General features: G+C 42.0%; 1 protein-coding gene across 4 annotated transcripts in view; it reads left to right on the plus strand.

Annotated features, from left to right (window-relative positions):
- DIP2C (disco interacting protein 2 homolog C) overlaps window positions 1-27,312 on the plus strand; it is a 325,075-nt gene that overhangs the window by 178,231 nt on the left and 119,532 nt on the right. For 2 of the 4 annotated variants that reach the window (XM_055805709.1, XM_055805710.1), the window contains exons 3-4: window positions 1,130-1,297; window positions 10,292-10,402. In XM_055805709.1, the coding sequence (XP_055661684.1) occupies window positions 1,130-1,297; window positions 10,292-10,402 (279 nt within the window). The remainder of the gene's footprint in view (window positions 1-1,129; window positions 1,298-10,291; window positions 10,403-27,312) is intronic. The other 2 variants (XM_055805712.1, XM_055805713.1) reach the window with 1 other exon arrangement.

Here is a 27,312-nt window from a genome sequence, read left to right on the forward strand (position 1 = left end):
GAAAGGAAGAAGGTGAAGAACCCTCTGAGGTTTATCTTTCAAGGTCTCTGTAGTGATATTAAAGTTCTCCGGTGTAAAGAGAAGCAGAGGCATCTCTGTAACTCAGTCCGATAGTGGGGTCCATTCAGTAATTTGAAGAGGTCATGATTGAAGATGCAGCTGGTTTAGGTCTGTTTTAAAGATAGGACGAAGTGAACATTTTCTGCTCTGCCACTTCCCAGAAAATCCTGCACTAATAATGTGGGATATGGATGAGTGAAGGAAGATTATAATAGGATGAAGAGGAAAAGTACTGAAATATTGTCCACTGTTTTCTTGTACAAACATCAAGCTCAATCATTTAGCTGATGGCTAAATTAATTATTTTATTATAGTGGAAGACACTGCTTCTTCTGTATTGAAGTGTTTTCCTCCAGAAACTGATATTATTTGTGCTTGGGTCTTTGCTGTCTTTGTACTTTTTGTTTGTTTTGTTGTGTTACCTTTTGGACAGAACTTGAAACAGTTCAATTTGATATTCTCCTTCTAAGTCTTTACTGATCTGAATGGCTTGAGGTCCCTGCTCATGGGGTTGGGGGAGGTGAATCCTTTCCAAGAACAAACAGGATAACAAAACAGATGCTGCCTTTTGTAAGCCTCTGTTGATATCTGAACAACCACATACATGACCAATTATTCATTTGGACTTTTGTTGTAATTTGTTTTGCTGGGGAACTGCAAGAATTTATAAGCTCTGCTGGTCTTGGATCTTGCTGTTAAAAGGGAGTAGATGTTTTGGAGGTATTTTAAAACGGTACGGAAATGGACACTGTGCTTTTGCTGGGATTGGAGGCGTTGGGGAAGGGCAGGGATTTGCATTCTGTGATGGTGTTCAACAAACTAAAGGAAATCCAAAGGCAGTTCCCCTCTGTTGGGACATCCAGCCCTCGCTGCACCTTTGCTAACATTACTAACGCCCATGTTGGCAGAGTGGAACATTGACCCGCATTGGCTCCGTGAGTGTCCTGTGGTGTCTGTGTGTGCGTGTGCGTGTGTGCTCTACTGCATGGGGGCAGCAGCTCCATTCGTTGCTGTAACAAATGTAAAAAAACTAAACTTGAATTAATTAGTTTTTTTCAACTTGTTACAGCAGCGAATGGAGCTGCCGCGGTACGGTGTAGACTGCAACACAGTGAAGGAGCTGCCAGAAGAGTGCTCCGCACTGCCAACATTGGTGTCTGTGACATCCGGGAAGCGGCCGCTAGAGAGAGAGCAGCCAGCACAGCAGGAAACCGGCCTCTCTTTTATTTTCGGTTTGGTGAGCACAATGAATGTATCTTTTCCAGTCCATATCTGTCTGTAACCGTGCCTCATCTGGAAGCCTCTGGTAGACACCTACATCAATATGATAGACCAGGAGCTGCCAGGGACAAATCAGGACAACCCAAGGAGAACATCTGGAAGGCCGTTACCGAATTCTGTGTGCCCAGGAGTGCAGTGATGGGAGGGGAGAAGGAACGGTCCTTCTTACTGTCATTTGAATGTTAACATCTCTCTAGCTTCCATACAGTGGATGCGTCAGAGGAGGTTTCAAACAATAACTGGCAAAACAGAGGAAGGCATGTGTTTCTAATTCCCTTTTTGGCACTGCCTTTTTACAGGGCTCTGGACAGATCCGAGCCTACCAGAATCTGGAGGAAGCTATAAAACTAAGCACCCCTAATTCCATGCTATTTTCAAGTAGAGATTCCTGCCTGAGCTCCATTCACATCCAAACCATTCTGAAGCAGGCTGACTTTTAGAAACAAGCATCAGGATGGTAGAGCAGGCTGGAGCAAGAACATTCCGCAGGGCCACGTGTCTGCAGTGTGGACTGGCAAGGCGTGAGCCCAGCCCTGCCTGCATAGCTGTGCCCCTCAGCAGATACCCGTCCTGCCTGCTGGGGGTGGCCAGAGGCTGGTGGCCAGCAGCCTGCTCCTACTCCCTGGGTTTGTAGCAAGGCTGCAGAGGATTCACAGCCCCTCAAGACATCAGATTTTCTCTTGCCAGCCATGTTGACACATGGACGATATCACACTCTTGCCTGTGTGCTTATCCACGCTCCCACAAGGCAGTCCAGACATGGTATAAGAAATGGCTAGAGGGAAGATAAGATCTGCAGTTCTGTCAGGACAAGACATACCTGTAAAAAGATGTTCCCTTTGAGAAACCTTCCCCACTCATTTTCAAACCAATTTGATGTAATACTATGGGAGAGATCTGTATTGGATTCTGACTGTGGTGTTTGTATTTCTCCTCTTACACGGGACTGGCTCTAAGTCAGGTTCTCTCAATCTGACATGATTAACTTCCTCTGCCTAAGATTTTTGCAAAATGGGAATGATTAAATTGCAATTTCAGGTTTAACAGAATTAATGATATAAAATCACTTAAGTGCTAAATGTAGGCAGTAGAAGGGTTGGCTATATATGTATATAAACGTGCATACATACATGGTCATTTTGTTGTGCTCACTGGGATGCTGTCATTTTAGAAAGGGAGAGCTGTTACTTTTCAGTAATGGGGTTAATGAAAGGTGAAGCTGGGCAACGATGCGGCTGATACTCTGCCAGGTGATGTGAGTTCACTCGTAGGCTCCCTGTTTTGGACAGGACAATCCCAGAGAGTACAGCAAACGTGCAGCAAGTGTGACACACAGGGGACATGCTGGATCGGCTGCACATCTGCAGGTTGACTCTGCAGTGAATGCACAATAGGCCTGTCACATCCAGATGCTGCACAGACTGCACATATGCAAAGGACATTTGTACTGTTCCGTTCAGGCTGTTGAACATCCAGAAATCCGGAACGGATATGCCGTGTTTGGCAGTGTTAATGGGAGAAAGGATAAGGGGAGCCCCCTTTTTCTTTCTCATTAAATCCCCACCTGCTTTAACTTAGGGAGACAAAGGTACAGCTTTGTTTCCTCAGAATGCCTTCTCAGGATCTCAGTTTGTAGTTGGAGATGTTCTGTGTGCCGAGTAGGTTTTCTTTTCTCAGTTTGCTTGTATGTCAGATATTTAAAAATAATAGTGATTCTGGACTTTATATCTGCACATGTATCCCACTCTCTCTTGTGCTGTGACCTTTCTCTTACTGCCTCTGTAGAGGAGCCATGACAGCCAAGAGCTGCAAGAATAACCACTTAAACGGGCTTTTATTTGCAAATATCTTTCTGAAGATTGTCTTGATTAGATCAGTCAGCTCTGGGTAAGATAACATGTGGACAGCTGCATGCACACTGTTAAGAGAAACCCTCCCTAGATGAAAAAATAACTAAATTACCTGCATCCCCCATAAGCTGTGTTTTTGCCCAGTTTGCTTCCAGACTTTTGCCAGGAAATGTGATTGAATAATCACAGAACAGAGACAATGTTGTTATCAATTAAGCTTTGCTTCTAACAGCTTAGACATGGGAGGTTCATTCTCTCTTAATCAAGTGCTGTGTCTACACTAGATTACTTTCTGTAATTTCCCATCATTGGTACCACCAGTGTAGCTCTATTTGTAGTGTAACCATGTAGACCAGTCACCAGTGCTTTATTTATTATGGCTAATAAACCTGTGAGACGCAGTGTTTAAAAGGCACCTGCTGCTGCTTTCACAGGCCTAGAGACAGATCACTGCATCTCCTGCTGCTGGAGCCCCGACAGCACAAGCACGGGGAGATTTCAGGCTATGCAGTGCAGAGAAGATAATACATTTGCACAGAAGATCCCTTTACCGTATGAAGAAGTAATTTTCTGTAGAATTGCAGGAGCCGATTTTCATAACCTCTGCTATTAACAAGACACATATATTTATATATATGTAATGTGTGCATACATTTGCATACTTTTCTGTGTGTATGCGTGCATACATTTGCTTTCAGCTGTTCCTGCTGCTAGCCCTTTGGGCAGTCAAAGTAAACCTGGTGATTACAATTTCATTTTCTCTTCCACAGACATCATTTGGATTGCAACATTATTTGGATTGCAAAGTTTGCAAGGAAATGTTTAAACAAAGCTTGATTCTGGAATTGAAAAAACCCCCTCATGTATTCACTTTATTAATAATACTGAGTATTCCTATCACATCTGGTTTCCTAATTCTTAAAGATCTTATCAAGGGATAACCACGATGGGGCATTTCAAAGCATATATGTGTTGTTGAGAACATGGGTCTCTGTGGAAGGCATATGCATCGCACAACTCATGGACACATTTCTGAAGACAGTGTGACAGATGTTTCGCAGATGAGAAACTATGGCACATGGACGAATGCTTAGTAAGTCTTATTTTTAAAAAAAGAGTTTTGGTTTGAATTGGTGGATGCCTTGCAGAGCCTAGGTTCTGAAAGCATCTGAGAAACTACCCCTTGATGCCATCACTTAAAGTATGATGGTTACATCTTTGCTTTTGCCATGCTGACTGAGAGCCCAGTTTTATGCATTCTTTGTTTTATGATGGCACCTCTGTTTCCTATCCTGCTGTAAAACCTCAAAATATTAAATCTTGTTCAAACACAGCAAAAAATACCTTCCCTCAAAGACTTTACACCCTAATAGTAAGGCAAAAAAACAGGTGTAAAGAAAGAAATGAGTACACAATGAAATCAGTTTGTAATGTAGGTAGTGGTTTCAGCACTCGGCGTGATTTTTTTTTTGGGAGAGGATATTTTTAACACACATTGGAGTCGGGGTGTTTTTCAAAGGATTTGAAGAATTTCTATGAAATATCTGTTGATGTTCATGGAGACCATCTGTGAAACATAAGGGCATAGGAGGAAACATGAAGATGTCATTCTAAAAATCTGGCAAAGGGGTGAGAAAAGATGGCTCAGTCAGAGGTGAGTGGTAGAGGGTAGAAAGGAAATATACCTTGGAATAAAGCTTGCCTGTGATGGAGCAGAGGAGGTGAAGCCAGTGGAGGCATGTGAAGAACTGGGTCCTGCTGTCAAAATGAGAAACTGCTGGAATTCACAGTACTGCCCAAATTTCTCTGCAGTGTAAGTTGACCAACACATTGGTGAATGTGCTATGGGGGTAGGTAGCCTTTTCCTACATACTCTTTTAAAAGAATCTTCAAATGGTACACTGAAGCTGTGGGACTATCTAGATAAAAATGGAAATCAAACATTGCATGTGAACTGGAGCTGTAATGTGATCTCCGCCATCACTGAGATAATGGAGAGAAAAAAGAAGCCCAAGATAGCTAAAGCTTGTAAGGAAATGCTGGAAGGCAAGATCGAGATTGTAATCAGCAAAGAAGAAGATCAGTTTGAAGTATGTGCATTGTTTGAAATCAGACCCAAGTGCAGGAGGAAGTGTGAAAGCACACCTGTGAAGAAAAGGTGGTTAATTAAACATATCTAATCAGAAATTCCATTTTCCTCAGATTTGTCTGGCATAAAGTGGCTCTACTTTCCTGGATATCTTTGGGTAGGAGTATCACATTTTAAATCTCCTTTGGCTTATCCATTAAATTCATTACTTAGATACACATTTGATGGGAAGAGTGAAATGAAAGTTCCGTGGGGATGGTGTGACATTTATCCTGTTTACAAAATACAGTATGTTATCACCTGACTTTGCTTTTAAAAGCTGAGCCACCAGCCATTGCATAGAAGCTCAGGAAATAACTTCGAAAGGAAGGTAAATACTGTTTCTTAAAAGTGCACTCAAACACTGTTTGCCTTCCTTCCCACTAGTCCTGGAGCTGCTGGATTTACCCTACAGCTCTCTCCTGGGGGCACACACTTCATAAGATAGTTTTAGAACAATAGATGTAACCAGTGTCTAAGAATGTCTTCTATTTCTCGTCAATTAGATGTTTCAGCTTTTAAGTATTTTTAGATTGAAAAATTTGACACAAACATAGGAATAAGAGACACATCAAAAGCAACTTGTCAGCTGTCATTAAGGGAACGATTGTCCTCTGTTGGAGAGGGCAATGCAGCTATTGCCAGTTATCAGCACAGAGCACTGCAATTTAGCTACAAGAAGAAGTAATAAAGGGGGAACAAAGAGGTGAAGGGAAAAAAAAAAAAAAAAAGAAAAAAAGGAGGTGGAGCCTGCTTCCAGCTGACAGTTTTGTGCTTTCCATGCACTTAAAAATACAACTATAGAGCTTGCTGTGGTATTGCTTAAATAGCTTTACGGAGGCTTTTACATTTTTAGCTAAATACAGTCAAGGCAGAATCCAGTTTGCCGATTGGGATTTGTAGATTCATGTATCTGCATTAAGTTGTCCGTCTGTGAACCTGGTAAGAGACACAGTTAATTCAGTTGATGAAACCCAGACAGCTTTTCAGCTTATTCCAAAGCAGATACCACCACTGACCACCTGCGTGGCTTTCAAGGCTTCACTGGGCTCATGGAGTTACCTGAAGATGGGTATCTAATACTGTTCAGGATTTACTATGGTACTGGAGACATCTGGACAGAGCGAGCGTATATAAAAGAGGTCTTAAAGGGGACATATGCCATTCTGCTCAAGCCAGGTATCCTAGCGCACAGCATCTCAAAAGACACTGGACACCACTGTTTAGACTCCTGAGCCCTGGCCTAGGTCTCTGTTTTTCATAGCAGGAGCTTAGCTTAAGCACCTTCTTGTAGACACCTAAATATAGGTGTCTTGATCTGCAGGCTGAATCCCACATTAGCAGCATTAGATAAATGAACTAATGCTTGTATTAAGAACATGGCTGTTTGCTCCAGTGCACCTGGTAGTGCTTGTGTAACGTGATGAGCATAAAGCACCTATTTCTCAGCCTTTTGTATAAAATAACTGTGTTCCAGGTGTATATATTTTGCTAAAATTCTTCATGACTTGTAGGAGTCAATCTTTAGCGCTAATTATGCTTACTTTTTAAAGTCCTGCTTTAGCTGCAAGACTGGGGTAGGCTGTGGCGTTACTAAGAATGATGCCGGTTTGACAGTGACTGTGATTGTGTCTGTGGACAGGGCACTGGCGTAACACTGTCCTTTCTTTTATGAAAGCCATTCATTTCATTGCTCTGCTGCCTCCTTAAATTTAGGAATTGATCGAAGTATGAATTCTCAAAGCCCATTATGCCACCACTTTCACTGATTCACAAATGCATCTGGGCGAAGCTGCACTTGAACAAGCATTAGCACTTAACTCATGGACCCCATGTGCTGGCTGTGAAAGCTATCAATTTTTTGGGTTTAGTTATGTTCAGAAGTAGAAGTGAAAAAAAAAAAAAAAAAGGATGCTTGTTAAAAGGGATGCTTGTTACTGCACTATATTGCTAGAGCCTTCATGGAGGTGAACAATTCTGCTGTTAACACCACTTTGCTATTTATGGCACCACTTCACTGATTTCATGGTATTCATTAGTCTGTATGGCTTTTACTCCTACCTATCGCTTAGGAATGGCAGGGTGTAGGTTCTCGCTATTGTGTACTTTGTCTCACACCATTGTCGGTGCTGTGCGAGGGAGCAGGTGCACGGGAAGCGAAGGCTTGAGTCCAGGCGGTGCCAGCTAATTCCTGCCTTGGCCCCTTCAGTGAGGAACTATCACCAGGTTTCTTACTGTCTCTCCGAAGCGGGGCGATGCCTTGTGTTTTCTCACTTTGAAGGAACTTAGTGCAAAGAGAGCTCTCCCCACACATTGCTGATGGAGAGCTTTTCCTCTGTGTTTTAGTGCCGAACTGACTTCCTCGTGTAGATCAAGTGCTGTCAGCAGCCAAGTTCACATCTCCTGCTTCATACCTGGGTAGAGGTTTATTCGCTGTTTTCATATTTACGGGAAAGTGTGAAGTAAAGCCATCAAATGATCCCCAGGCCTCATAAAAGCAGAGTGTTTGATACTGTCCTTGAGTTTGCTATAGCCTTAAATGACTGCTAGTGCAGGGTGCTGGGGCTGTGTCTTTCCAAACTGTATGCAGGAACTCCGTGTTAGCTGTTGTGTCAGAACAGGCTTCCTTAAAAAGAACAAACACACAGATACAAAGTAGGAGGGAGGTAAACTAGTTGAAGTGTCTCAGTTTTAAGATTAGATGAGAGATTCCTGTTACCTGCAGTAAGAGCAAGTAGCAGCATAATCTCTGTAGTGAAGCAGAGGAGGGACGAGCCCTTTGCAGTGTTGGGGACCATCCTGGGCAGCAGCACTGCCTGGCCAGCTGGCTGTCCTGCTGTCCTCTGCAACGATGGGGTCAGTGTTTGAGGTTACCTTACAAGCACTGCCTTTTTTACATTTTGAAAAGGAGCTTTGTGCGGTGCCCCCGCAGCTGCAGAAGAGACTGAGACACCTGAGGTGTCTCCTAGCCACATGGCCAGCAGAAGGACACCACAGACTGGAATGCATGTTGCCCAACGGCTTTCAGGTCTACCTGAAAGGTCTCCCACCGCAGCTGTGCACCTCTGAAACCGATGATTTTCCTCACAATTCCATTTCCCGTTAGTATTTCTAAAGCCTATTGCATGTGGTTTTGTTGTTGGAAAGATGCTTTTAATCCCCTTTTCCTGTATCGTCATGATGTTGTACTTCAGCAGCAGCACCTCAATTATTTTTGTTTGTTCTCCACACGCCGTTGCTCTGCACAAGTCATTTGCCATGGGAAGTTGTGACACTGCTTTCTTCACAAAACCTCTGTCACACGGCAGCAATTTTAGGTGCATGATTTTGGGGTGGTGTTTTTTTTAGGATTTTTGAAAATGCATGTCATTTCCAGAAAGTATTTACTTCCTGACAATATGGATAGGGACTGAGATGAATTAGCATCTCGTACAGACCGAAACGTTCTTTGAAAATTTTTGGTCAAAATTAATTTTATTTTTAACTTTGCATTGCTGGTTCTCAGAGTGACCCAATAAAGAAAGAAAAACTCTAAATATACAAATGAGGAGAACGTATTTCTTCTGATGATATCAATGATTCAGCAGTTAGGTTCTCCTGCCTTAAAGAATATAAAGGCTTGAGGGCAAGTGAAATTACACAGTACTATAGTGTGGAGACAGAGCAGTTAAATGAAGACATTTTATTTGATTTAAGAGTATGAATTATTAATCACAGTCTGAGTAGAAGAAAATTTATGGATTCAGTCTTTTATGCACCAGTGAGATTTTACTCCCAAGTATGTTTTTTAGCCGACTAGCCACTTCTCCACAAAATCAAAGCAGAGTGGACATAGCTGATAGTCCAGAGATTTAAGAGAGAAGCTCTATTGTGAGTTCAGTTTGTTTTCACAAAGAAGTAAGTGTACAATGCTAATTATTTTTTAAAGTTGCTTTTGAAAGAGTCCATTGAAACGTAATTGAGAGGTAGCATTTTTGTTTGGTCTGTATTCTACATGGAAATTCTTGTTTCCACGAATGTATAGTCTTATGCCTCTCCAATAAGCAGGCATTGAATAGTTCAGAAATAGTAGTGGAGAGTTTTTACATTGTGTCTTAATAAAAAGATATGAACATGTTTCCAACCTCTGTTTTGTTGAATCCAATTTCAATTTATTAGTCATCCATTTGAATACTTAATTATTAATCATTTAATTAAGTCATTTTAACAGTGTCATTTAAGGAGCCTTCAAGAAAATACCTATTTTTTTAAAACAGGAAATTCACTATGAGAAAGGGATGCATACAAGGTTTGACTCCTAAATGCTGGATGTTTAGACCCAGCATTCTGAGATGCTGCAGGTATATATATATTATAAGGCTGAGTTACTTTAGTTGTTTTGCTGGAACAGATTACTGTTTTCAGCCTGGTTTGGTGCAGTTATTGTTTAATTTCTGGCCCTTGGTAGCTGAAAATTTCTATAGATATTAAGGTAGTTCCCACAGGGTGTCTAGTTTCCATAAGTTAGTATTGTGTTGTCACCAGCTGATACCACCCAACCGCGTAAGGATTTAGATAATATGCGTGGGCTAAGTCTTTTTAGGAACTGTTTTTAACCAATTTGCAGGAAAGCTTCAAGAGCCATTGCAATGGTGTCTGCCATTATTAGCACATTAAAATATTTCCAGAATACTCCTTTATGAAAGGTCACCAGTCTAGGACAAAAAAATCCATCACCAAGCTTACTGTCTGTATCCTGTTCTTATGTAGTCCATGATCCTGGAAAACGAATGTCTTGGAGAGAACTAGGAAAATAACCACACCAGAAAAGCTGACCAGAGGCACGTACCATGTAACTATGGACATGACATGGTTTAGCCACTGAATGTTAATTTTCTACTTCTAATGTAGGCTGAGCTCCTCCTCACTAATAAGCTTCTGGAATTCAATCAGAATGAGCTGGTTTGTTTGTTGTTTTTTTTGATTAATGCAGGGGTGGACCAGGCATTACCACAAGAACGTCGAACTCCTGTTACTCCGTCCTCTTCCTCTCGATATCACCGTCGCAGGTCCTCAGGGTCACGGGATGAGCGCTATAGATCGGGTAAGTAAAACTGAAGGCCACGGAACTGGAATGAAAATTTGAAATGGTTAGTTCTGTTCATTGCTTTTTTAAAAAGAATGTTGTTGTATACTCAATGTAGTAGCTACACATGGGAAATATTCATTGTACAAATACAGAGACACTGTCCAAGCATGCAAGGGTGGAGTTTACAAAGCCGAGGTACATCTGGAATTGAATCTGGCAACAAATGTGAAGGGCAGCAAGAAGGGCTTCTGCAGGCACAGCAGCTGCAAAAGGAAGACTAGGGGAAATGTGGGCCCACTGCTGAATGGGTCAGGGGACCTGGTGACAAGATACTTAATGTCTTCTTTCCTTTTGTCTTTAGTGGTGAGATCTGTGTTAGGGACTGAAGGCCCCTGAGACCAGTGGGAAAGTCTTGAGCTATGAAAACCTACCCTTCATGAGGGAGGATCAGGACAGGGAACATTTGAACAAACTGAACATGTAGAGGTCGATGGGACATGATGGAATACAGCATTGGCCACCATCATTGTCTGGCCACTCTCAATTCTTTGAAAGGCTGTGGCAATCAGGGGAGATTTCTGAGGACTGGAAGAGAGCAAGATTCATTCCTGTCTTCAAGAATGGCAAAGTAGGATGTGGGAGACTACAGGCCAGTCAGTCTCACCTCAGTCTCTGAGAAAGTAGTAGAGCAAATAATCCTTTTTTTTTTTTTCCCATTAAATTTTCATGTATTTTTTAAATACATGAAGGACAAAGAGGTGATTGGGAGTAGTCAGCATAGATTTATGAAGTCCTCTTTTTAGGTTGGTCAATCCATGCTTGATCAACTTAATAGCTTTCTATAATGAGATGACTACCTTGAAGGTTGAGGGAAGAGCAGTGGATGTTGTATGCCTTGACTTTAGTAAGGCTTTTGACAGCATCTCTCATAACATCCTCATTGACAAACTGGTGAAATACTTTTTAGATAAGTGGATAGTGAGGTGGACTGAAAATTGGCTGAAGTGTTGAGCTCAGAGTTAGGATCAGCCGTACAAAATCCAGCTGGGTAACAGTCTCCAGTGGTGTACTCTAGGGGTAAATACTGACCTAACAGCTTCGTCAGTGACCTTGCTGGTGAGAAAAAGTGCACCCTCCACACATCTGCAGATGATACCAAACTGGGAGAAGTGGTTGCCACTCAGAGGTATCTGGACAGGCTGGAAGAGTGGGCAAACAAGAACCTAGTGAAGTTTGACAAAGGGAAATGCAAAGGCCTGCGCCTGGGGAAGCATAACCGCCTCCGCTCGGACAGGCAGCGGGCCCACCGGCTGGAAAAAGTCCTGGTGGTCATGTTTGTAATGTGAGCTAGCAAGGTGCTCTTATGGCAAGGAAGGCCACAGCCCCCTGTGCTGCACTAGGAGGAATGCTGACAGCGGGTCGAGGGAGGTGATCCTTCCTCTCTGCTCAGCACTGTGATGCACACCTGGAGTGCTGGGTCCAGTGCTGGGCTCTCCAGTACAAGAGAGAAATGGACGTACTGGAGTGAGTCCAACAAAAGACCACAAAGATGAAGGACTGGAGCCTCTGATACGTGAGGAGAGGCTGCAAGAGCTGGGGTTGTGCAGCCTGAAGAGAAGGCTTAGGGGGGTCTCATCAAAGTGTGTAAGTGCCTGATGGGGGGAAGTAAAGAAGATGGAGCCAGACTCTTCTCAGCAGTGCTCAGTGACATGACAAGAGACAGTAGGCACAAACTGAAGTATGGAAAATTCCATTTAAGCATAAGAAAAAACTCTTTTCACCCTTAAGAGCAGTTAAGCACTGGCGCAGGTTGTCCAGAGAGGTTGTGGTGTAACCGGGCTTGGAGATATTCAAAACCCCACTGGACATGGCCCCAAGCAATCTGCTGTAGGTGACCCTGCTTTGAGCAGGGAGTTGGACTGGATGATTTCTAGAGGTTCCTGCTGACCTCCACCAATCTCTGGTTCCGTGGCACAGATAGATTTTATTGTACCAATTCTAGTTTGGTGAATATCATAAGAAAAATATTTAAAGTATAGCAAGTTTGGAACATCATTATACCCTAAATAGAAGCACTGATTAAGGGAAGATAAAATTAATTTCTGAGCTGAACAAAAGGGTAAAATCTCATTTCCAAATGAATGGGATCCAAGTTTCTTCATGATGCTTCCAGATATAACACAAAGTTAAGTGATTTGTTTATAACTGAAGGAAAAGTGAGCTCTGAAACATCTTTGCTCTCAACTTTGAAGGCACAAACTGCATGTACTACACCTTAACTGGATGAAGGATAGGTGTGCCCAGCTGTTGTTCCAACTGCTAGGAGGACAGCTGCAGTACAAACGCTCTTAGATGACAGCCAGAAGCCATGAGCTGCTTTATCTGCTGCTGCCTCTTTTGCAGCTGCAGAATAAGGGAGCGGTAGACAGCAGAACCCATCAGCCGTTGTGGCAGGGAGACCCTTGCAAGCTGAGTCAGGAGCCAGGGACTGATGGGTGTGGAGGGTGCTGAGGAGCCAGCTGTGGAAGTTCTGGGTGTATTTGAGTGATGCATCTTGCTGGACGCAGTCAGACTCATTGTGCTGACACAACTGGAAAATGACAGAGAACTCCTTATTAAACTTTTTGTAACATACCTCTGGTTCATTTCATTAGTCAAAGAGCTTGCCAGTCCTATTTAAAGGGAAATGAAATTATAAGTGTTGGCAGGAAAAGTTCACGTATGTCCAGAGCATTCTGATAAATTTGAAAAACTCCCCTCTCCCCTCAGAAACCTTGGGTTCACACCGTAGACGCTGCCAGTTTTTCACTGAATAATGGTTGTGGGATCTGCATAATAATTCACTGATATATAAGCTCCTAGAAGCTTCTCCCACATCACACAAAAATTTGTCTGATTTCTAACCAGTCTTTTTAAACAGGTAAAAATACTATTCCTGAAATTGTCTAGTTTGTGGGTGTGCAACCCATGGTCCTGAAAGCTCCAAGCTGTGACTCTCCAGAGCAGTTCTGCTAAAAACATGGGTATTTGGCCGTGTGCTGAAAGTCATCTGCTTGAGCTGTGCTTGCCATTTGTAAACTAAGATGCTGAGTCAGTCAGGCGACAGGCAAAAGGAGACATCGTGCACATCTTCCCTGTGTGCCTCTCCTGATACCCCAGGAGTGCTCTCAGTTGGTGTCGCTGCCTCTTGGTTTCAGTCACCGCCTGCTGCCTTAAAAGAAAGGTGTTTGTTCAGAGAAATGGTACATAAGGTCCTGCCTTAGGAATGGGGCAAAGTGTTGTAATGATATGTAAAAATACTAAAGACACAAACTTTGTCGCTGAGAGGAAAAGTAAGGAATTGAGTGCAAAGGGTTGCTTGTTCCTAGTGCAGGAGTCTCAGGAGAGTCAGGTCTATAAATTCAGATCTCTCTGCTGCTCTGAAAATGTCCTTGGTGTTAAAACTGGAGAGCTTCACAGTATTTTGGGGGCTTATGGCAGGGCTTTGAATTCCTGATTCCTGATTGCTGTATTGCCTGACTCCTCACCAAGTCACCATGCTCTCCAGCAAATTGGTTTGAACAGCTACTGCATGTTCACTCACTCAAAAGAAACCAGTGTGTAGAAAATTCAGTGAAGGTAAAAGTAAACTTCCATTTCAATTTTGAGAAGTTATCAGATCATCTCTTCAAATGTAGTTGCAGAGGAGCTTTGCTAAGATACAGTGCAATGTTCCTATCCTGAATTATATTCTCCCCTTCTATACGTTGCCCCTGTGAGATCAGAAGTCTATTTCTTTCTTGGTCTCCTGGCTCATACTCTATTACTGCAGGTTACAAACTTGCAAGTCAGATTGCTTTTTGGTTATCTCGTCTTCAGGTTCAGGTTTGCCTCAGGTAGAAGCCTTTGTTTTGCTTGTTGTTTTGCTGTGCTTAATACCTCAGCCTCTCTGCTCTGATCACATTGTGATTATTAGATCCTAGCTGTTACCCGCTTTCAGTGCTTGTTATCATATTTGGCACATCTTCTTGGAAAAGGCCCAAAACAAGATGAATGCACAGTCTTTAACCAGTAAGTAATTCACTTCTAGGAAAATACTTCCCTCCCTTAGTTTTTTTGCACAATTTATTTCAATTAACATCTGTAAGCAAATCCTCTATTCCAGTTCTGATCAAAGTCCTTTTCTGTCTCTTCTTGGTAAGGTTTTCCTAATTGGAAGTCTAACATCCTGAAAGTCATCCAGCTCTCCTTCCATGCCTTTGTTTTTTACATAAATTTAGGTGTCAGCGAAGATTGTTTAATGAACTCTCTTTGGAGACTCAAAATCGTTGCTGCCACTAATATCACCTTCAACTTATGTTCTTATATTATGGAAAATGTCAGAATGTGACATTTTAAATCCCTACCTATTTTCTCACTTCAGTCTTTTTTATTATTATTATTTCATTAATGTTGTAGCAGAATTTTTCAGCACTATAATTTTCAAAACCTGGTTTCTATGATTTTTATATTCTAAATAAAATTGACTCTGAGTTTATGGAAGTTATTTTTTTTCTTAAATGTTCCTGATACATTTTGTGTTAAGGTAATTTGATTTTAGAATTCAGCCTACATTAGGAATTTAGCCTAACTCTTTAAAAAAAGAGTTTAAAAAAATTTCCTGGCTGCTTCTTTTTATACAGGAAGGGATCCTGAAATCACTATATTTATTTCAAAATGTCAGCTGCTTTGATCATTTGTTGGGTGTCTAAAGAAACAGTGCTATAAGTGTAGTAACTGAACCAGTACAGGGTTAAGCTATACGATTTTATACAGATGTGGCAGCTAGTTTAGCTGATACTAATTCAAAGCATTTTTTATTTGTTTACTACTGAATATAAAAATCCTCTCGGCATTTACTCACTTAGTATTTGGAAAGGTTTGCCAAATGTAGATCGTGGCGATGTTTTTCTCTGAGCAGCTGCCGTTCCTGTGCCAGTGCCTGTACTAAAACATTATCTGGGGGCTCAAGATGACACCGAAGCCAAATGTTGCTGTCCGCTGAATCAGTAACTTTTGCCAAGAGGCTTTTCTGGCCAGTGGCTTTCCAGGCAAGAAAACCCAGTCAAAGGAGAACTGGCTTGCACTTCTGCTTCTGCGTGCAGAATAGATGTCAGCATCTGGCTTGACCTGGCTCCAGCGGTGTGACTGCAAAATCAAGCACAGACTTAAGTACCAAGTTAATAGTGGTCATGTAGATGTAGCTGCAGTTGGACATACAGCTTTGTTTCCTTTGTGCAGTTTAGAACCTAGGTTTCTCAGGTTTTGGAAGCTGCAAATCCATGGATTTGGTATGGTGTCTTGAGATAAGGAGACAGGAGTTATGTGGTGGAGTAAAGAGGTCGGTAACCTGAATGGCTTAGCTTTCACAGTCTTATCATGCTGTCTAAATGAACTCACCCAGTCAAATCCTAAGATTTTCAGAGGATGTTGACCCTGATGTCTTCATGCAGTCACTAGGGACCTGTTGGCTCGCTGGTTGGCACTGGCTACATCCTGCTCCTGCTAACATTGAAATCCCTCATAGGAAAACCTGGAGCTTCTGCCGCCGTTATTTAAAATACCATCATGTAGGCGGTCTTGCTTTTGGAGGAATGATCTTACTGATTTGGTGCTTAAAATACTGATCTGTAACCTCTCCACCGCAAAGCCCTGAGCTATCGCTGCTGGGGGAGCTTGGCCCCTCACTGTGGCTGGCGTGCGGGGGCCTGAGGCATTGCTGGGCTCGGCTGCGGCAGAGGGGCTGCAGCGCAGAGACGGTGGCAGTTCTAAGGAAACACCCCATGGGTGAACTGGGCAGATCCTCCTGATCAGAAGTTGTTTTGTTGGTCACGGTAAATCTCCCCCAGATCTGTGTTTCTCAGCTGTTCATGGCCTGCGGGCTTCAGAGAGCAGCTCTCCTTTCAGAGCCCTTCAGCACCCATTTTCACTCTCCAGAGAACAAGTATGTTATCCTCCTCAGCTGGGTGTTCAACACATGGAAACATGAAATGTCAGGTCCTTAGCCACTTCATTTTTCTGAAGGGGCGCCACTGTGGCCTTTAGATTACACCAAAACAAAAAGCTTAGGTTTTCCATCCCCGTGCTGGAAACCAGAGCACCTTCTCACATGCCAGGCCCCAGCTTTTACTGTTTCCATGCCTGTCTATAAAAAATAACAAGGGTTATGTAAATGCACAAAAAGTATGCACCAGCAAAAATGAAAAAAATCAACATTAAATCATAGGGTGTAATATGTTCAAATGGACATGCATGTGTTAGGAATGAGATAACGACTCTTGGCTCTATGGTTTCTGCCATAGAATTCTCCTCTGATGAGATGAGGATATGACAGATGGGTTGGGCCAAGTTTATTGAATCCCTTGTTTCTCTAAGAGGTCTTGAAGATGACCAGTGCTCTGCACTGCCTGGAGCAAGTGTAAGGCTTAAGAAAAATGAGACCGGTGAGCTCTAAAAGCAAGTTTTCCAGATGTCAGAAATGGTGTGGGAAGTAGTAGTGTAAGTGAAATTGCACTGCCTCTGTGGCTAAGGGTTCACAGAGTCCTAGAGGAAAGCCCAGCAAATGAGAGCACATGTGTTACATGAACTATGTGGACAGATTTTAAAAGGCATAGCAGTAGATGAGCATAGAGCTGGGAGCTGAGAAATGGTGTGTTTTTAGAAATACTGTAGGTGAAATCAGCATCTCCCAGCTGGTAGTATAGAGAAAGGGTACTGCTGGAAAGGTGGCTGTGGTACCTGGACTCTCGGCGGGGAGCACCTCACTTCTACTCACGCTTGCTGATTTTTTTTCACATGTAACTTCTGAAGATGAGAACGAAAACATCAGTCTAGTACACCATTCTTGGGGGGCTGCCAACCCCTGCCCCAGAGATCCCACCGCTGCAGAGAGCAGCTTATTTTCCAAGCACACTCAGCACTTCTTTTAGAAGACATCTTCATACAGGAGAGTTTTGGAGATACTGCCAAAACAAACGCATCCTAACTACAACTCTCCCAGCTCAAATTCCTGAGCCACCTTTCCCACACTGTGGTTCGATAGGGAAAAGACTGAACAGCTTATACTGAGCGTGAAGTCATTAAATGTCAAAACAAATGATCCCAGGCTAGGTTTGAGGGACATGTGAAATAAGGGAGCTAGCAATGAAAAAACATTCCCTTTAGACCCAAATCCTAGAGGAGAAGTTGGCACCAGGCCCTAAGTAGCTGAGCTGTTCTGCTCTAGGAGCATCGGTATGTGCCTTACGATGTATTTATTCTCATTTACCATGAGGTAAGGGTGTGTATGAACTGTAACAAAGGTTGCCGACATTTTGCATGTTTACAGCTTACCTCATGGTGATTTTAAAATATATGGGTAGCTTATATTTTGCGTTTTTGAAAGGACATTCAAGATCTCATTCTGCAATCTCGCCAGAACTGACAAAAAAATAATTACACTATGAGAGTGTAAGAGTTGTAGTGCGTGGTAGAGGGAAAAATGGAATGGGAAGATTTGAGGAATCGTTTTTATTGAACCCTTATCATTTAGCATTTCTCCAAGGAATAAGGAGAAGGAAAAAATATGACAAATGTCCTATGTGTCAAAATGGGACTGCACATAAGTGTTAAGGTGGCTTGTCATAAACCAAAGAACTTGTTAAACCTTCAGGTGAGCAAGGGTCATTTAGAAGAGTTGATCTGAATTAGTTAACCTGGCTGTAGACACACCTAATTAATCTCATATTTGATTTAGCTGACTTACAATTTCAAGCTACAGCTCAATCAGGGCAAAACAGAGGTTGAATAAAAACTTCTGCAGAGATGTAATTTATATGACCACATCCTTGCTTTTGACCCAGCAGAAAAATTTGTAAGGGTAATTGCAGAACTCCTGAGGAAAATTACTCAAGGATCTCCAGAGAGAAACAAATAGAAAGTTGATTTACTTCAGATCACATAATAAGGGGGCCTGAGATGAAGTCACTATGTGAAGCTGACTTCCAGATTGCATTACAAATGAGATAATAAATAAATGGAGGGATGGAAATTATTAGTGGGAGGCCTGCATGCTGGGGTTTTTTTTATTATTATTTCACTTATGAGTGGAGTTATATAGTTTTAAATCTCAGAGTTTAGAGAAAAACATTTTAAAATCTTTATTATAATATCTGAAGAAGCCAAAGTAAAGCAAAAAGTATGCCTTCCAGCAAAACTAGCCATGGTGTCATAAAGAGTTCAATCTTCTGTTTTGGTGTCCTCTGTTTCCATCACATAACCTCTGTACACACAACCTGCCCGTACAACTTTCCCAACCGCGCCTTAGCTTTTACCTTCCTCCCACCCAGAATTACGGGTTATCACCACTGCCATCCAAAGTGGGCAGTGACAGCCATGCTTTTCTTTTTTAGGGTTAAGCTTTCTGGCCACCTGAGAACATACAATGCTTCTAGCTTCTTCATGTGTGCCCCAGGAGGTGGGCACCAGGTGCCCCGGAGGTACTCGGCAGCGGCTGAAGGATGGCACAGCACAGCCCTGTGCCGAGTGCCCGGAGCGCAGTCTCCTGCATCAGTGGAGTTTGTTGGCTGCAGCATCTTAGAAGAGCCAGGCCTTTTGCAGTCGCATGCTCGTGGGAGTGCAGATGTTTTCTAAAATGCTGACTTTTCACTGTCAAAAATTGTTCAGGTCAACAAAATCTGGCTGAGAATTCATGAAAAGTCAGCAGAACTTTCCCTTGCATATCCATGTGTCCCCTTTCTCAGTAAATCCAGAGACCCAGTATATATAGCTTAAACAGCCCCAAAACTGAAAAAAAACCCACACTTATTTGTTCTTTGAAATGTAAGGAACAGTTTATTTCTGTTGGTAACATCCACGGCCCTTGTATAAATGAGTGTCATCTTAGAGCAGATGTTCTTGCATTCAGTTGAGTATTCCCTGTGTTTGTTGTGAATGCCTTATTTCAGAATTAATAGCACACCTGCTTGCAGCTGGAGCGAAATTAGGTGTCACAATGTTCGGACGTTGCACTTTCCTATCTTACTACCCAGAGAGATTGCAAAAGCATTCTGACACTGCTGCATTATAGCGTCACCCACAGCAAAGATCTGTTATTATATGGACTCACTTACTTTCACATTCCCAGGGGTGAGATGATTTTCCAAGGACTGAACTGTGTTGGATGAACACTGCAATTTTTATGAAATCACTTGTCCTGTGTCTGCCTGAATCTAAGTCAGTGTTGTCAGCCCAAGACAATCAAAAGACAAAGCCTAACTGTAATCTCTTCTGATGATACCACATTTACTGTGTCTCACCCTATTTAGTACGTCCTGATTGCATTCCCAATAGTTGTAGCTACCAAATTATCTCTACTCAGAGTATTTACAGGCCATGTATTAGGAAATGAATTCTCAGTATATCCTTTGTTTCCATGGTAGCTACAAGAAAAAGGTCTGATTAAACTCATAAGAGACTTTCGTGCTTTCAACTACTAGTTTCCTGTAAGGCAGCAGCTGCCAACCTTTCCTCTGTATAATTACTTAGCATACTATTGCTATACTTAGCATTACCTTATCTAGGATTTTCAGCCAAAATTCACCTTTGATAGTGCTGTTTTCCCATAGTACCAGTTGCCTCCTTAGAAGCTGAAAGGGTTCAGCTGTTACACTGTGTGTTGATGGAGCAGTGACTGCTCTCGCTCCTGTGTCCTCCTGCAAGCCGCCTCTCTGCCTGTTCTTCCAGCTCTTTTCCTTGATGCCGCCCCATTTGCTGACTTCTCTGAGACAGAGATTTATTTGTAGTTTTGCTTATTTGTTGAATGTCTGACTTCAGAGCTGATCCTTTACCGCAATATAAATAAGACCTAAGTATATATTATATGTACATAAATAACCTCTTTTTAAAAATCCTTTGGCATTCTCGACTCGTTAAAGCAGAGCATCAACCTTCTTGATCTTAATAATTTGCCATTCTGCAAGCAAGTCAGTTGCATTTATGGACTATCCCACAAAAAGCAAGGATGCTAAACCTTCTCAGAATCCTTGGGCCTGTCCTGCTCCCAGCTGTATCGTCATGTTACTGGGAATTGGCTACTAAAGCAAAGGAAGAAAGATTGCTTCCAAAGTCTAAATCAAAAAAAGACAAGAATAGCTCAGGGGAGAGGAATTACATGAGACAAAAGGAATAAACAGATGAAATGGATGCATTCAGATCACATCTAGGTAAGTCTCCGAGCAGTTTTATTCTTCCAGGGGTCAATCAGTCCCCTGAAAAGAGGGATGGAAGTACCATTACTTCAGAACTAGAAAACCAGGCTGCAGAAGATGATAAGGACTCCGTTAGATAATTCTGCATCTGTACAACAAAAATTAGGCAACAGCCTGTTTTTCCATATTTGTGTTTCTTAAACAGCTGGTGATTGGGGTATCAAGGCTGTATAATTACTGGGAAACTGAAAATGTGAGTAAAACCAACAGAAGGAATATATTTTATCAGAAACAGGTAGAAACAGACTTCTGCTATCCTGATTCTAGCAATGCATGACTCCTGTCTACAGCCAGTCTAATTTCTTGTCTTAAAAAGGAACAGGGCTGTGTGATAAATTAGATACAAGATAACTACTTGACACAAAACTGCAAGACCTGATTTAAGTACAAAAGAAGTCACTGTTTTTCTTTTGTGTACTGCAGCATTTTATGAAAGGAGTGTGAAGAACAGTTTTATAATGTGGGAAATTTTAATGTAGCTGGTGCTTTCCTGGGAGGAGCACCCTGTTTCATGATCCGTGCAGAACTAACACCCAGATCCCTGATCCTTAAAGAGGTATCATTTTACTTACAATATGTTGAGTGTTTGACATGCCTATGGAGCAAATGCAGCTAATGCTGAATAAAGGGAGCCACTGAGGCATGTTAAACTTATATAGGAAAAAAAAAATTAACAACCCCTCCACACTGAGAAAGAAGGCAACTGTAATTTTTGAATATGTTTTTGTTTTTTAAAAAGTAAGAGCTGAACAAAAAGGAGCAAACTCATGCTGCTAAAAGCTGCAGAAGTCTGTGGGAGGACTAGGAATATGCAGCATATTTCAAATGTCTCCGTTACTGTTCAGAGCTTTCCAGGACACTCTATCTGGCCCAAGTAAGGAATGGGGCATCCCTGTTCATGGGGTATAAGGGGAAGGGCGCATCAGGGTTATGCGCCATGCCAAATGAGGATGCACACTTCAGAAGAGTGCTCTTCTGGCAGCTGTAGAGAAACACGAGATACCGCCGCGTGGCTCCATATGTGGACCAGGAAATGGGTGACCTTGTTCATCACACAGTTGCTTTCTTGCTTCAGGAAAGGAAGGCTGATTTGCTCGTGGAGTTCATCGGAGCCTAGAAGGATCATACGTACTGTCTCCCCCAAAGTAATGGGCTAGGAGAGGACAGCTTGTCATAGAGCAAAGTCGCCACTTTTTCTAAGTACACGTGTTTGTGCAAGGAGGAGAGAAAGTATGTTCTCCAGAAAAGACTTCAGTAAAAGTTCAGAAGACTTTTCTTATCCCAGAACCAGTACAAACCAGACTAAAATTCCTGGCCAGCCTCTCTTTCTGTGTGCCAACCCAACTTCTGACTGGATAAAAAACTGTTGTGTCCCCCTGTGAAAAGAGGATTAGGTTCCAGGTCTTCAACAGCATAGGGAATAAATGGTCAAAGAACACTGTGAACAAGGAGTCAACAGTGTGAGCAACCTGTAATTAGCAGTGTTTGCTTCTGTATTTCTGAGCATTATTATTTAACCGTTGAACACTGCGCACCTATCGGCAGTTAATACAGTTCTCCCCCAAACAACCTCTGTCACCCAGTTTTTCATCTTGAGAGTAGGTTGCTCCCTCACATGTCACCACGTGTTTAAAAAGCAGTCTCTGAGCAGGGGCTCATCCCTCTGGCTGGGCTGTGTACTGATCACCATCTCCTGTCTCTTGCCGGTTTGTTGTGCCAGGGGAGATCACATCGAAGCAGCATGCCAGCGCAGGTAGGACATCACTTTGTTCCACAGAAACAGAGAGGTGGGCTCGTCGTCTTTTCCGTGGACAATCAAATGCACCAGTGTTGATCATACAGCCATTGGATCACACTGAGAGATAAAGAGGGGAAAGACGCTGGAGAACATGGTGTCAGTATCAAGTTGGTGCTGTGTAGTAACGTCTGTTAGTGGGTTGGGTTTTTTTCCTAAGCCTTTTCAGTTAAACAAGGAGCACAACAGTGTGCCAAGTTATCAGATAAACCAGATGAAAATAGGGACTGCGCTAAGCAGAGCCCCTCCTGGGAAAGCTGGGCAATTTGTCCTGCTGATGGAATGAGTGATTTACCTCTGTTTGCAATGGATGAGAGTTTCGGATTATGGAGTGCAATGGCCAAACCCATGGGCCATCACTCGGGGAGTCTGAGCTTATGTACCATCATTCTCTATGCCAGTTTTAATTTCTCTACCCTTTGTTTTGAGGCCTCATCTCTTGTTTAATACATTGTTAAATCTTTGAAGGGAAACCACCTTTCTATCATATGCTTTTTTTTTTTTAAGTTCCAGATTTTTGTATTTTACTTACTGGCTTTGCTCCCAGAAGTATGCTCGCCCTCTCTATCCTGTCAGAGAAGGTAAAGGGAGAGAATAAACAAATAAAAATTCTGGAATGCAACAGACAAAAGACTGGGAACAGAGCTGTTTTGTCTGAAGTGTGCTGAGTATTATCAGGCAGCCTGTAAGAAATATGTGTCAGGTTGATTACTGAACGCCGGGTTGATTGCAGTAGCACAAGCTGAGCGATTAGCTTTTCCAAGCATTTGCTTTATTCTTCCCCATTTATGGATTCCTTGAGTACAAACTCATAAATTGGATTCAACGAACAGTTGGCCAACCTAAAACAGTGGACAACAGCAGGTAAGGAACTGCACATTGGTTCCTGCTACCAATATAATAAAATATCATCACTCTATCCCCTAGATTTTCCATTGAGACTTTTGTGGAAAAGCCAGGTGGGAAGAGTATAAAGGTTTTGTTACCTATAGGCGTACTTTGAAGGGTCAGGACCTGCAGTGGTTTTATCAGCTGTAACAGGGTAGTTAGGATGTCACAGACTCCTACATGAAAGAATATTTCGCCTAAAAGTATATTCTTTCCACTTAGACCTGGGACTTTTTCAGAAGGCTTGAGTGCAACTACATCAAGGTATATCTGTGTTTGAAACTCTATCAGAAGTTTATAGTAGGTGGGAAATTGTAGCGTGCCACACGGTGAGGAAAGAGAGGACACATGGGGGGTTTGTGGCTTTTTTTTTTTTTTTTTTTTTTTTTTTTTTAATGATAGCTCCTAACTGTGTGGCATTTCTGGACAAAATCTTCATACTTGAACAGGTTTTCTCAGGAAAATTTAACAAGAAATCTGTATTTTAAAGCAGTGCTCAATCACAATATGATGAATTCAGTTAGCCTGAGTGTGCCAGGGTAGATTGAGAAGACAGTTCAGACACTTTTGTCAGACCTGCAAGACAAGGGGCATCACCCTGCCAGAGACAGTTTGAAATTCTAATGTGGTGTTCTAAACTGATGCTCTGTGTGGTATGTGGAGAATACAAATAGGATTCAGGGGGATAAGCAGTTTTCTGTCCTGAGGGAACCTGGATATGTCTTCTTACCCTCATTATACTTTGTCCCAGTGTGTATCACAAATGTGGTTTCCTTCCTTTAGTGAACAAGGAGCTTCCAGTTACTGTTGTATAAATTCCTATTACAAGTCTCCTTGCATTTTTTCAGTAGCTGCTAGGGACAGATTGTGGGCAAGCAGTGGGAGAGAATGGGTCACATACATTCTGATGGGCTCCATAGCCCATCTTTCACCAAGATAAAGGCAAAGAGCTGCCATGCTCTTGCTCACATTGATGAGACGCAAATCACCAGTCACCTTTTGGTGAAGAATGGATGTTTCAGTGTGGGTTTGAATCCATACTTCATAAAAGTAGGAAAAGAGGTTCTTAGTTCTGTTTTGGTTAACATTCCTTATGATACATCAGCAAAGTTCACTTGTAGAACGGAAAAGCAAAGCTAGACCCTAGAGGAAAGCAAAGGATGTGTAGGGCAAGTGCATACCTGAAGCTGATATTTGGTGGGAACAAACCTACTTACTGTTTCTACCTTGCTGTGGTGACAGGATAGGTGGTGTTGTCTAGTGCAATTCGTAAATACCCATCTGGCTCTCCCTCATCTCTCCAGATTTTTCAATATACTTTGGGACTTAGCCTCTAGGTATGAATGGCTTGAATGCTGTTCATTCAAAGCTTAGCAAGTCCAACTCTGTACAAGACATTCAAAATAGGTTGAAGAGCATCTTCAGAAACCATCAATAGGCTTTCATTCAAAAAGAAGACCATACAAACTACATTGGCTATTATTCATTCTTTACCTCATCATTAGCCTGTTTTGCTATGCTTAGAGACACTTGGTTTAGCCAAGAGTTTTATTCCTGGGAGAGAACATTGTAAAAAGATTTTTTATCCAAGCTTAACTGTTTTTGCTGCCTTCCCCACCCCACCACCACCCCCCAAAGAAAAAAAAAAAAAAAAAAAGCCTATAAGCTCTTGCTCATAGTCCCAGGACCATCTCTGGACTGTCTGTCCTCAGCCTTTTCCAGATATGTGTCCTGGGTTTTTTGGTAGCCTCCATACTCTGAGTAATGCCTTCAGAATAGTTGACCTTGCAGGCTGGGCTGGAAGCAGGTGTGCATGTTCCTTCTCCCCAGTCGGCTTCCCTATGTTTTTTCAGTTTCTTATCTTTTCCATTGTTTTTGCTTTCCTGTGGGGTTTTGTTGTGTTGGTTTTTTTTAGGAATCTATGGTTTGGTTTATTCCACAGTAACCCATTAGAAATAAACATATCAGGAATGTGCTTTATTAAGAAAACAATTCAATTCCTGGACTCCTGTGGTCTCATTTGAAAATCAAAACCCTGCAGAGTGGTTTGTTGTTTTTTTTTTTTTTAAACTGATGAGTTTACCTTCTTACATCAAAAAAGCACCAAAAAGAAATCAAAGAATTCACAAGTTATGATTCAGTGTCCAGCTGTCACTAAGCATTTTAATAATGATTTTCTGTCAGCTGTCCTCCTTTAAAAAACTTCGGAAGAATTTGAGTTACAGCTCATCTCCCTCCTGACACTTAGGGTAAAAACCACGCCTAAGTACAGTAATATACGTACAGTTCCTCCTTTCTTGATCAGCAAAAATTATGCTCTTCCCAAAATTGCTGTAGAGTTTGGGATTTGTTTTTAAAGGGAAAACTCATTTTTTACTGATTGATATCTAATTGCTATCCTTTGAAGGAAAACCAAGAATTTACCCTGTTGGATAAGAAACACAAACTATTAGTGAGCATGTTCGGTCCTGTATACATTATTGGCATTGGTGTGGAGTGAGCAGGTAGGAATTTATCTTGGGGACATACTGTTAGAACTTAGATTATTTTCTTAGGCTGATGATTCTTTTTAAATAAACTTTTCATCAGGTTTTAATTATAAGAAAGACCTTAACTCTTCTACTTTAAAATAGTGGCTTGACAGGAGAGAAATTGCTTTCTGGTTAGCATCGCAGTTTGCCTCCATTGTGGTCGATCAACCACACGGCTCTTTTGAGTATGCTTTTCCAGCTTTGCTGTTTGCTTTTCTTACTTTGCTTTCACCGACGTGCAAATCCTCTTCATGATTTAAAACAAAGCAAAAAAACAACTCGGAGGAACAGCTGATAACATTCTTTTTCTTAGACTTACTCTTCCCTGCAGTCTTTCCACTAAAAGGTGTTTAAACCTTGGCAGAAGATAGGGAACACCATTATGAAAAATGAGACATTGCAGCTTATCAGCAGAGTGTATCATCTAATGCTTCTAGTCATCCTTCCCAGTTGTTACGTACAAGTTGTTTATGCTGATGTGATCCGACCAACACATCTTTAAATAAAGATACGTATACTCTTCTCTTTCCTGTTACTTTTGTTGGGGAACATTGCCCATTCAGAGCTGCCACCACATTGACACAGGAGTAGGAAACAGGCTACGTACTGCCAACGCAGCCTGCAAGGGTGGTCTTCAAACAGTTTCAGCAGCAGTAGAAGTGGGATCACTCTGGATTAAACCTGCTTCACTCTGCTCCTACTTTACAAACGGGAAAAGCTAAATCATGCACACAACTAGCTGCAGTTTCTACAGCTGACTAGCAGTGACTGGTTAAAAGGCAACATCTAATGTGCTTCCAGTTGTGTACCAGATGGTCAATATGTGGCAGCTTCTTTAACCACAAGTGACTTTTGTTGCCTGCCATGAGTTTTGCATACAGTCTCCTCATGTGCGTCTTGTCCCAAAGCCATAGAAATATGCAGACAAACAGTGCAAGATGGTAAACTAAAGGCAGTCTTACTTCAATGTGTAGTTATGGTAGTAATTAAATAATTTGCACAAAACAAAGTCCTTATCAAAACATGTCACTGGCATCTTTTAGACATGATAAATGGCCTTTTCCAAACTTTGGGAGGCAGACAAATTTTATATATATATATATATATATATATATATATATATATATATATAAAATATGAAAGGTAGAGAAGCTCTTCACTGGGGATGGGGATGTCCCCACAGCGACAGGATTTGTTGGATGCTTTGGAGTGGGCTGGTGTGAGCTGTGTAGCACCAGGCCAGTGCTCAGGGTGCTTTTACTTCTCATTCCACCCTAGGCCAACCCTACCTAATACTTATTTTTCTGTGAATGATGCCAAGTGACAGAGGCAGGAGGAGGATTTGGGAATGGGGGACCTGCTACCGTTTCTGTTGTGACATTTCACATACCTCTTACTACTTTGCAAGCAAATGTTCCTATTTGCTTAGTCTGTGTGACTTTAGTG

Source organism: Falco peregrinus, chromosome 5, assembly GCF_023634155.1.
Source record: "Falco peregrinus isolate bFalPer1 chromosome 5, bFalPer1.pri, whole genome shotgun sequence".
Lineage (NCBI taxonomy): Eukaryota > Metazoa > Chordata > Aves > Falconiformes > Falconidae > Falco > Falco peregrinus.